The sequence below is a fragment of the Melospiza melodia genome, chromosome 11, assembly GCF_035770615.1.
Source record: "Melospiza melodia melodia isolate bMelMel2 chromosome 11, bMelMel2.pri, whole genome shotgun sequence".
Lineage (NCBI taxonomy): Eukaryota > Metazoa > Chordata > Aves > Passeriformes > Passerellidae > Melospiza > Melospiza melodia.
This window is the reverse complement of record NC_086204.1, coordinates 9,718,050-9,730,128: the sequence shown is the minus strand read 5'-3', so window position 1 is coordinate 9,730,128 and position 12,079 is coordinate 9,718,050. Positions and strand designations below refer to the sequence as shown.

The window sequence follows — 12,079 nt, the reverse complement described above, 5'->3', positions numbered from 1 at the left end:
CATTATGTCTGAATGTTATGACAGAAATTTTTAAGAAGAGGAATTTTAATATCAAAATGAAATTATATTAATTGTTGCAATAGAACTAATAGTTGGGATGAGTCATGCTAGAGTGAGGCAATTTTTTCTGCAATAAAAAAGTATTTTTACTTCTTGTTCAAGTTAAATATCGCTAGATTTAGAAAGCACAAACACACCTTCTAATCTAGGGGTTTTTCATTCCTTTTAAAATGATCACACTGGTTTAGCTCAGTTTTCATGTTCCATTTTGGTCTGTATAAATAGCTTGCTTAAAATGTGAATGTAGCTTAGACTCAGAAATTCCTGCTGTGTGTGGCAAGCTATGAAAGGGGAAGAAAATTCTATAGCAACTGTTGTTAGAAGGACAGATATCATGTTTGGGCATAGATTGTTTGGTGTGAGTATTAGCTGTCTACTTTTCAGTACAGAGTCCCCACTGGGCTTAGATCGAACTTGTTTTGAAAGTACATTGTAGATCAATACAACAGGGGCCAGCTGATGGCTGAGCAGTTAAATATCAGTGCAGCATTCCTCCAAAACTCTGGTTCTAAAGGTAGTCAGCTGTATTTGCTGAAACAGGAATGGTACAAGCTTTATGTATGAAAACATTGAGAGCTAGGTTTGTTTATAGTAATTCAATAATTCACTTGTTAAATAGTGCTTCAAAAAGCTTTGTGTTTGCAAGTAATGATCTTGAAGTTTTGGAAAACAATTTTGTTGGTGAGAACCTTGAACAAATAAAAGAGCTAGGAGTTAATAGTGTTATTTAATGCAATTTCATTAAAGTTACCACAGATAGCCTGAGAAAGCTTCCATGTGCAATTTCTGCAGGTTTCAACAGATTTTCTCATTTTCGAGTGCTGAACAGGTAGGAGCTTTAAACCTACTCAAATTTTTAAATCAGTCTCACAGTCAGCAGGTTGAAATAATATGTATGACCTCTGGATGTGAACTCCTTATAGAATTGAATGAATTTTCAACAAAGAAATAGCTTTGGTTATTCTGTGTCTGAGCTGTACTGATAAGGGAACAGATGCACCAGTACATGCATTCTTACTAGGTATCTGAAACATTCAGTGACTAAAGGAAAGTATTTGGGAAAATATTACAGCCATGCACTAAAAAGGAGTGTTGAACTATCATTTCCTGGTGTTCTCTTAGAAGGCTCCACCACAAGAAGTGCCGTCAGGAGAACTGGCTGGCTGCTCTCTCTTCCCTGGCTGGTGTGAAAGGGCAGAGCCAGCGTGCCTGTTTTCTCTCCTGTAGGGAGATAACCTCTCCTTTTTCATCTGTCCCAAGAGAACTGGGAGACTGGCACAGGGAAGCATAGCTTAGCTTTTATTTTATGAAATAGTTTAATTTGAAAATATTTTCTTTCTCTCTTTATGCCTAAATTTAATGTTTCCTAGTATGTCATGAGCCATCATCTAGTCAGAGCTGCACTTCTACAAAGCCTCTGTATCCAGAAGTGCTTCCTTTGTGTAACAACAACAAATAATTAAATAAATATGATATATATGTGTGTGTGCGTGTGTATGTATTTATAGGGAGTTTTCATTTAATTTACTGCCTTGAAATTTCTTGGAAGAGCAACAGAACTGAGAAGAGAGTCTGCCCTCAGGAGCACTGTCTTATACTATGTCTTATGTGACTGTTCCATTTGTTTTGATGCACTTTGATTTGCTAAGTAGCTTGGGGTCATCTTCTTAAGACAAGAGTCTTTAGGAGCTCAAGAATAGCTAATGCAAAGTGGGTGAGGAAGGCAGTGCCATTTAAAGTACCACAAATATTTCAGGCTGTTTGGCAGATCCAGCATGCCCTGCATGTGTACAATGTTCACCAGCTATTTTGGGATGAGTAGGGGGAATAACTTGAGTGCTTCTGGAGATTTGATGAACACAGTGCTGTGTGTTGTACTGAGCTGGGTTTGTGTTTCAGAGCACTGGGCTACCCTGGGACAGGGCAATGATTGTGCACATCTAAGGCTCTAGTTCTTCCAGTGAAAGATCTTTTCTAAAATCAGCTTCCATAAAAAAGTAAGGATGCAAGACTTGTTGTTCTACTTAAATACTTTGCTGGGTCAGAAAGAAAAGAAAGACTTGGAAAAAGGGAAGTTTTTGATAGTATAAGAATAGATTTTAAAATGACATCACAGTGGCTATACTGCAACATTCCCTTGGGTCACACTTGAGCAATTTAAAAACAAGGTGTAAGGATGAATTGAAAATAATTTACAACTGCTCCAGCAAACTCAACTAAGTCTCCTGGAGAAAGTGCTTGGTGACACTCTGGAAGCAGCTCCTGGCAGTCAGCTGGAATGATGAAGTGCAGAAGTGCCATGTGTCATTGGAGTTAAACAGGGTTAGGAGCACAAAGCTGGGGTGATCATGGCCATTAATGCATTTGTCTTTAAAGTGGCTGGAGCTGTTGTGAAGGTCAGTGCAGCAGCTGCCTTTGATCTTTCTTAGTGGCTGAGGTATCTTTTATGCTGTTGTGGGACTGCACTGGAGATGCAGCTTCTGGATAGTAAAATTTCAAATGGTAGATGTGGGTGGGGCACGTTGTGGCATTCCAAGTTTTGTGTCTCAGATCTTTGGTAATTGTTGCTAGCCTGGTAATCATTTTGGTTTTGTAAATTTGGGTGAGAGGCCTTTCAGCTTTACAGTGAAATCTGATTGTGTACCTTCCTTGCCACGCAAACTTCATAATTACTTGTCCGCAAAACAGCTTCAAGTATTTATCACAAAGTATGGAAAAGAATAAGAAAATTGGAGAAATGCTCCTCAGGAACATCCAGTGGTCTGTGCACACTGAAGACAGCAAATTTTAAATGAAATTAGGGAATTTCATTTAAACAGAGGAAAGAATCTGATTGTTTATAAAGATTTTCATTAACATTTCTTTCTTTCAATGAGTGTTGTTTTCAGTTTTTTGCAACAAGCTCTGACTTTTCAATGAATACTTGTTTATCTTCTTTCATCATCCAAGGGTTCTGCACTTTTCCCATGTGGGAGAATAAGTTTTATTGTTTAAGTGTTAATGTTTAAACCTTTTTCATAAACATGTTTCAGTTTGTAGCCTTTGTTTTATGTAAAAATAAAATAGATGTGTGTTTCAATCATTTCCTGTTAAATCAGCAATGTATTTATCAATCTTCTCATGTCTTGGTAGAATAAATATAGAATTAATTTGGTGCAGACACATATTTTTGGACTGAATTACAGTATATATCTATGCTCACCATCCTAACTTTTCCTGTTTCATTTTTAGGGAGAACCTATAACTTTTTGTGAGAATAGTTTTGTGAAGCATCGTTCCAGTACAACTAAGCAGTTCCTGGAAACAGCTGTTAATCTTCAACTGTTTAAACAGGTATAAGAGGGCAAATGGCCCATATTTAAGGATTTTCTGTTAAAACAGATCTGTGTTTAAGTACATTTTCCTTTCTGTCAGCCTACAAAATCTGGGCTGAAATCTAAATACAAGTACTTTGGGTACAGTCATCCCAGATTTGTTGTATTTTTATGTCTGCAGTTATAGTTCAAAGGAGTGGTGCTGAAACTGAACAAAAAAATAACCCCAGGGTGCAGAGCCAGTGCAGCATCTCTGCAGAGCCAGTCAGCAACCCAACTAAACAAGAAAAATCAGGGATCTCCCAGCTTGATGGTTGAACTTCATTTTCAGCTCTCTTGGCTCATGCCCAAAGAGCCTGAAGAGCAGAGTGCTTAACTTAAATTGGAATTCACTGGTCTTTATTTAAAAACTGGATTCATCCTGCAACTGCAGTTTTGTTTTCTAGGCTTTTTGAAGTATGCACACAGAGAATGTCACAAACATGAGCTATAGGGGTGGTCTAAACAGTATTCTAGCTGACCTCTTAAAGCAGAATTTGAATTAGTAGAGGACAAATTGTTGAATATCTGGGCACAGCTCAGTTATAGTTTGATTACAGTCTTTGAAATGGATTTTGTTCTTTGATTTTATTCTTTAACTCTTCTCTCTTTTCATCAGTTGACCCCATTGCATGAAAAGGGTGTTAAACTTATCACTAGACTTTTATGAAAATCAAGGAAAATGTGAATGAAATGAGAAGATTCATGAAAATATATATTTGCCTGCAAATGCCTGGAATGATTGATACACGAGAGTTCATGTTTAAATAATCAATGGGACTTCTTTGAAGATAAACAACCATGATAGATTAGGGAAATCTATTATATGTAGAATCTTCTAATTTTTAAAAAGCATTTGGTGTTAATCAGAGGTTAGTGTCTATTGTAAAGATTTGGGTGAGGATGGTATTTTATACAAGCCCCCTGAAAACATGATCACCAAATGGGGCTCCTTCAATTTTACTGTGGTTATATAAAATAAGCAATAAGAAATCTGAAACCTTTTGAAGTCTGGTTGATTGGATAGAAATGGGAAGAAGTAACTGATTGAAGTGTGGTTTACTCTGTGCAATAAGGTAGCATGAAATTTTCTTAATAAAAAGCTGCTTACAAGCAATGTTTCTAAAACAGTATCACACTGGCAGTACTGAAACAAAACCTTTAGCTGCCATGAATGGGCTGGCTCTGTACTTACCCATTACACTTTAATGTGTTCAATTAAACAGAATCAGTTTACAATTTGTTTATAGCTTGTTTTAATTTTATTTCAATTGAAGGAAATAATAGAGGATTAGGAAATAGTAGCAATTTTGATGATGTGTGTGGTTTAATAGTACTAGTAGTTTTTTTTTTATTCCTCTGGTTCTTGTTGCAAAGGTTACTCCTACTTATTCAGTTAATCCTCAGCCCAGCTGCATCTTCTCCAGTTTTTCTCACTGACAAATGAGCTGTTTTCAAAGTTGTTTGTATTCAAAGAGACCAAACTGTATTTTATTCTGCTCTGAAAGTCTTTTAAATAGAAAATAGTTCTTAGGGGCAGCCTTAAACCTAGACCAAGCAGAAAATTGGTACTTTAAATACACCCATTTTGCCATAATTGACAAGTGAGTTTTATTTGTGCTGTTCTATGAAATCCCTGCTTTGTCCCTTTAATTTGGTTATCATGGAAGGTAACTAACCTTTGTATCAAGCTGCAAACATAGTAATTAATAATTGCATCTAATATGTCAAATAGTTGTCATGAGTGTCCGGGGAAAATATGAATTCATTCTTAGAACTAGCCTAAAGCCTAATGCCAAATTATCTCCTTAAATAGTGTACTTATGTCAGCAAGGTAATCTGCAATGTTTATTGGGATTTTTTCCTAACATGTTATTAGAAAGTGTTACTTAGAAAAATAATTAATGAATGCAGAAATCAGAAGCCTTTGAAAATTGTTAGCAATTCAAATTTCATTTACCATCTTTATGAGCTGAGCTCTCTTCTTGTGAAATATAAGCTGCTGTTTTGTGGAAATCACATTTAAGATGTTTTCTTTGCTTCTAAAAACTGTTTGGTTTTAAAATTGATAAAATTACTTGGGTATTCTGTATATATGTAGTCTCTCTTTTGGTTTTAGAACTCAAAATCAGTTGAGGATAATGTCTTTAGTCGCCTTAAAATCCAAGGGTAACAAAATTGCTAGTTTTTCATTGAAAGAGGTAGTCATCCAAGGGTTCTTTGGACCTCAAAGTGAATATATTTCTTGGAAGAGCAGGCCCAGATTTTTCAGTCTGTGGATTTGAAGGGTGTGGGTTTGAAAAATGGAAAGAGAAACCCCATAAATTTTATGTGTAATTCCACATGCTATTCTTCTCATGTAGCAGTTTAAGTGCAACCATTAACAGTAAATTACTCAAAAGTACCAACTACTACTACCACCACTAATAACACTTATCATTTCTTTTAAATAATGTCTCCAGTATATTTTTGCTAACAGTTCTCTTTGTCAGTATTTACATTAAATACTCAATTGGTGTGACCCTCTCATATTCAGTCAGTGTCTCAGCCTTCTGTTGATAGGATTTTACCAGATGATGAGTATGTCCATAAATCTTATGCTAGTTTATAGTATGGAATGAATTCATAACTTTCCCCAAAGAGATAATGTGGTACAGTTCAAAGGAAGGGATGGGAGTGGAGGTTGTTGGTTTTGGCTTTTTTTTTTTGTTCCACAGCGGTAGCTGAAGGTGCTCTTATCTCATTTTCTTACTGTGAAATAATCCAGTGATCCCACAGTGGTCTGACCATGAACCAGCCTATTTGGAAAAAGGCCAGCTTGGACTAAAATGAAGAAATAAGAAGGAATTTAGACAAGGAAGAGAGAAATATCTTCATGCTTACCTTATTCTTGCTTCTGGAATTTTTGTACTTTGAGGAAGTTGTTTTTCATGTCACTAGTCTGTTCATTGGCAGGCATCAGATTGTCACTGACATTGTTTGGATAATCAGTCATAAAAAATGATACAGCCCAATAATTAATTCTGGTTCATTCCTATGTACTGTTTAGTACCAGTGAATAACTCATAATTCTTGCTAGAAGATGTAGTGTGTAATTGGAAAATTGCTTCTCACTTTATCTGTCAGACTTGAGTTAGCCTTTCCAAAACAAAAAGGGAGGGCTTGCTTCTTGAAAGAATTTTAAATCTATAGGAATGTGCTTGTTCTACTGCCTCTAAGCCTGATAATTCTTGAAAAGAATGTATTCATCCCTTCTGAGTGGCTTAATCATTAATTTTCTAGTTTTGACTTTCTCTGACACACTTGGATCATTTCATCTATGTATGTGCACTTATTTGTAGCTGCAATTTCATGTGGTCTTGCAGCTGAAACCTCTACATGAGGATAAATGTTGAAATATGCATCTGTAGATGCACCTAAATAAGAGTTAGTGCTTAAAAGGAGCCATGATTTCACGGCAGGACATCAGGGAATGGTTTGGTGACCTTTATATGGTTATGATGACAAATCCAGAGTTACTACTAATTAAGGAAATAAATTATTTTCTTTCCATTAGAAAAATACAGAAAATAGAAATAATTTTCTTGATCTATACTCTATATTCCTGCTGCTCATAGTTACACCTGCTCTTGTGTAAAGATGTGAAGTCCATCTGAGAGCAGTGTATTATCCTTAAGACATAAATGGTCTTGAACATACAGATTCCATTATAATGGACACATTTAAAACTCTAAAACTGTGAAGCAACAGAAGAGACAACAAAGTGTGTGTGACCCTTTGTTTTTCACCTCCAGTTTATTGATGGTCGGCTATCAAAATTAAATGCAGGAAGAGGATTCTCTGATGTTTTTGAAGAAGAAATCACAGCAGGAGGCTTTTGTGGAGGTACAGAATTAATTTGGGAGTACTCATTGACACTTCTTTGGGAACTGTTTGACATGATGTCCTCATGGTGTTTTGTAAGTTTTAAACATCATTGATCTTTTTACTGTTCTGTTGTTTCCCTTCATTCTTGGAAAGGTTTTAGCCTTTAACAAATCACTGCTGGGATAACATTATTATGTATCTAGTTACACCAGTGTATTAAATATGTGATATTAGATATATGTGTAATATTAGATGTGTGTAATATTAGATATGTGTGTTTAATCCTGTGAAGTAATACTTCAGTGTAGAATGAGATATCACTATAGTGTTTACATTTTTAACTGTATATTTACATATATGATGCATTCTGTGTAAACTGTATTTTCAAAATAACTTTGACATTTGTGCTGCTTAACTTCTAGGTAATTATTTTTTCCATAAATGCTTCATTTTCTTTTCACATCTACTTATTCCTGCAGTGCGGAAATCACAGTGATGTCCTGAATGTTCAGGGAAATCTGCTTTCTCCAATGAACGTGTTACTCTAAAAAAAGCAGAAGCTTTTTTACTTTTATATATGATCTGAGAAGGGACATGGAAATTTATCTTCTTTGTAAACAAAAATATTATTTCTTATGTTGTTTGCCTCAGTTGTGTTCACTAACAATTGTTACAACACTTTTCACATCAGCTAACCCATGTGGAGGAGTGCATCCTGAATCTAGTGCTGATTTTTACAGGTTTATGGAGTGGTTTCCTGTTAAACATTTAGGACAGGTTTATTGTTATTTTGGGTATTGTCATGTTTTAAACCCAGCACCACACAGCTGCTCACTCTACTGTAGCCAAAACCAGCCCAGGTGTAAGAGATGGTATCAAAAGATAGGATCAGTATATGCATGACTGTACAAATGCTATTTTATTGTTAGTCTTGAAAGTTGTGGAGAAGCTTCCTCAGTAGATGGAGGTTATGTGATTTGAGCAACTCCACTGAGGTGCAGATGGCAGCTTTGGATGGACTTTCTTTGCAAGACTGTCCTTGAATGGGACACATTGAGGAGAGGATTTGGCCCCCACAGAGAAACTATCAAGTGCTGCAGAGCCATCTGCACCTCATGAAAAAATAACTTTTTTATTCTCCAAGTGCATAATTCCTTTTGTTCAAAATTTTCACTGCCTTCTTCTGCCTTCTGTGTCTTGTGCTAGGATCTAGCACATAATTTGAGGTTTTGTTCCTTGATCAAATTGTGGTAAGTTTTACAGAGATTTACTTCTTCCCTGCCATTTTAGGGTAAGTTACGCCGCTCTGCAAGCAGGTTTGAGACTTTGAGCATCCATTATTCAGATAGGTGATGTCAGTATTCAGAGCTCGTTTGCTGACTGCAGTTAGGGGTCAGGAGGCTGCAATAAAACTGCAGTGGAAGTTAGATAAAGCTTGTTTCTTGGCTGTGCTCTGGCAGGCTGTGAACTGTGTCTCACCTGGCTCTGCTCAGGAGGGACCGCTCAGCTCTGCTGGCGGCGCTGGGCTGCCTTGCACTGCCCGTGTGCTTTTCAAGTCAGACAAGCTGATAGTGCCAGGCTGTGGACAAATTGCTTAGGGCACATACTCAGTATTTACATAACTGCTGTCTCATTATTGTTATGAAGTGCAGGGCTAACAATATGTGTGCAATTGAAGGTGACATTTTGTGACGCTAATGGGGTAGAACTATGATCTCTTTGCGGACTTAACTCCCATCAGCTTCAGCAGGAAGCCCAGTGTTTGAAAAAAACAGGTGAAACCCAGATTTCAGAAAAGTCACAGAAAGTTACTGTTAGCTCCAAGCTGTTAAAAGGACAGGTGAACACATTCTTAGTGTAGACAGTATAATTTAAAAAGTACTGAATCAAATTCAAATAGAAAGTGTTTCTTTAAGTAATCTTTCTAAATTTGCATTTGTGCACGTATACAAGTTTAACTAAACCAGAAAATTGAAGAATAAATCTTAAATTTCTTTTTTTTTATGATTTTCCATCAACAAACAAAAAAGTGATCAAAACTTATTTCTGTGTCTACATCTGAAAATAAATTTGTGAGGCATCTTCATTACAGTTGCACTTTTTATAATTGAAATTTTATTTTCTCTTTTTTTTTCTTTATAAGTATTGTTCTCAAGAGCTTTTCGATACAAGAATATAGTGATGGATTGGTTTAGCACTCAGTTTTCTTATAGAATATGTTAATTAATTTTTAATTACATTAACTTTACCACAGCAGCCTTTTTTTTTATTGGTCTAATATCATTGGTGCTAATAGAAGGAAAACTGAAAAAAAATAAAAACATTTGAAACTCCCTTGTAATGGTAATTTGTTTTAAGAATTCAGATTTTTTTTGCTAGGGTTTCAGGAGGTTCAGCTCTTGCTGAGGGAATGCAATGTTAGCATGGCTGTCTGTAGATAAGTATCTGTTTTCTGATTGTCATCCCTGAAGAGTCACTACATGACTAGATGAACATAAAACTTGGTCATTTGTGATGCTATTTATTGTTTCTATTAATTGTTTAAGTTGGGTTGTGACAGAGAAAGGTCAGCCGTGGAGAGAGTTAAGGACGCCTCAAGACAGGTGATATTGTGAACATTGTTGACAAGACTTCAAGTGACAAAATACCATGTTAAAGAAAGCATTTATGGTTAATGCAATATCCTTAACACCCCAGCAGTGGTTAGATTTCACCTTGTACAAGTTATTTATGTGCTTCCTTCCCTGACAATTCTAGGGAACCACATTGAAGAAATGAAAAATTAGTTGTTTCTGCTTTAGGTTGCTCTTAGCCATTCTTAATGGAATCAAAATGATCATGAGGGTCTCTACTCTCTAAGCAAGCATTGCTTTCATTTGTGCCATCATTCCTGAGAGTCTGGCTGTCTCAAAATTGCTTGTAAAAATTGAGTGGAATGGGTTGAAGTACCCATGATGAGCCTAAAGAGCTCATGTTGCTTCAACTCATCTTGAAGATTGGGAATACCTTTTCCAATGATCCAGTTAGTTCTCTGAAATGTTCTAGGAGTATGTTTTGGCTTTCATTAGCCATTGGAATAATTCTTGCCATGCATTAGTTAGTGGATTATGGGAACACTTGAGTTTTAAAAGCTGTTTAAAGTCTGTAAGGTTATATCAGTATGGTCCTTTCAACATGGCCAAACTGTTTGAAACTAGAGCATTCTTGTCAAAGTGAATGTCGTGTATGGGGTCAGTAGTAGCTCTTAGTACTAGAGTATTCCAGTGACTGATGTATTCTAAAACTTTCTCAGGGATCATGGACCTAATCTTGTTGTTCAGCTGAAGCACCTTTGGGAAGCAGTATTGACTTCATCAAGTAGAATTTAAGGTGCTCCTTTGTGGCCAGTTTAGTCTCAGTGGTCCCACACAAGTCAGTAGCTCTCACTTGCCTTTAGAGGTTTTTCGTTCTGAAAGAAAGTAGATACAGTTAATAATTTAAAAGGATTTTTCCTCCACAGGAATATATAGTTGTGACATAACCCTTTAACTTTTCTCATGTTCATACCTTGGCATGGTACCTTCTGGAGTCCATGTCATTTTTGTGTTTGAAAGTTTGCCCAGAGGGATCATTATGCTTGAATGCAATTAATACATTATTCTCTACTTTGAGTTAGTGTTATTCTTTTTATACTTTCTTAAAGCATGTTACCTTATCATCATTTTGATTCCGCTTTTTACCTTAATTGGAATAAAAAACTGTGTGGTGAAAACAAGCTTTTCTAAAGGAAATAGAAAACAAGCAATAAGAGATTCCTGAGTTTCTTTCTTAGTGTACACACACTCTTATCTTTACATTCCTTGTCTATCTGGAAAGAATTAATTGAATAAGTAATACTCTAAGTACATTTTTTATTCTGATAGTGAAGAGGGTTGCAGCATTTAAAATGTTGAATGTATGTTTGATTGTGTTAATTTGACATTTCTCTTTCAGGAAATTCAAGATCTTATCAGCAGTGGATGCATACAGTGAAGGTATAAACTTGGTTAAGAAATTATATAGAGTGAAGTTATAAACTTGATTAAGTAATTATAATGGCCACCTTGTCCTTTAGGTCTCAGTCGTTTTCCCTACTTCCAGTAGGGAAAATGGTAAAAGTTTGTTCATTTGTGAGAAAGATGTAAGTACATTCTGTAAGAAATACCAAGTCATAGTATTTGCAAAAATTGTTTGAGTTTTTATATAGAAGAATTAAAAAAAAATTCCCATACACAAAACAAATGCCAAAATGCATGTTTTTTTATGTCTATATAGTCTAAGATTGCATTGCTTTCTGTATCATGCTGCATTCCATGATTCTGAATTAGGTGTGACAATTTGATAAGAAGCTTATCCCTTCTAGTAAATAGCAATTTTGTTAATATGGATTTGTGCCATTTGACTAGTACAGGACCCTTGGTATAACCTTGTTATTCTGCAGCATTAATAAAATACATTATTTTAGATTAAGAGAATTCTTGTTTGATTAAACGAGATAGTTCTTCCTGTCAGGTCAAAGTTTTTTTAGTTGCATAATAAATATGATAGGAGCACATGAAAAATAGCCTAATATCTGAATTGATTTTGAAATGGTAACAGTGAATGAAGACTGAAAATCTGTCATTCTGTTGGAGTGCCTTGATAAATGTGTCAGCTGTGGAATGACGTACTGTAACCCTTGTGTAGCTGCAGACAGCAGGCTGGGGAGGAAACACAGCTGTGCTTGCTCTTGCCCATTTCAAAGGAGGGTTGTTACTTCTTCACAGCACACACAGTTTATT

The 12,079-nt window shown here is 35.9% G+C and overlaps 1 protein-coding gene across 2 annotated transcripts in view; it reads left to right on the top strand.

The window, feature by feature from the left end:
* The window catches only part of DENND1B (DENN domain containing 1B), a 150,707-nt gene that overhangs the window by 113,525 nt on the left and 25,103 nt on the right, over nucleotides 1-12,079 (top strand). For both annotated transcript variants that reach the window (XM_063165530.1, XM_063165529.1), the window contains 3 exons: nucleotides 3,292-3,393; nucleotides 7,208-7,298; nucleotides 11,253-11,293. In XM_063165530.1, the coding sequence (XP_063021600.1) occupies nucleotides 3,292-3,393; nucleotides 7,208-7,298; nucleotides 11,253-11,293 (234 nt within the window). The remainder of the gene's footprint in view (nucleotides 1-3,291; nucleotides 3,394-7,207; nucleotides 7,299-11,252; nucleotides 11,294-12,079) is intronic.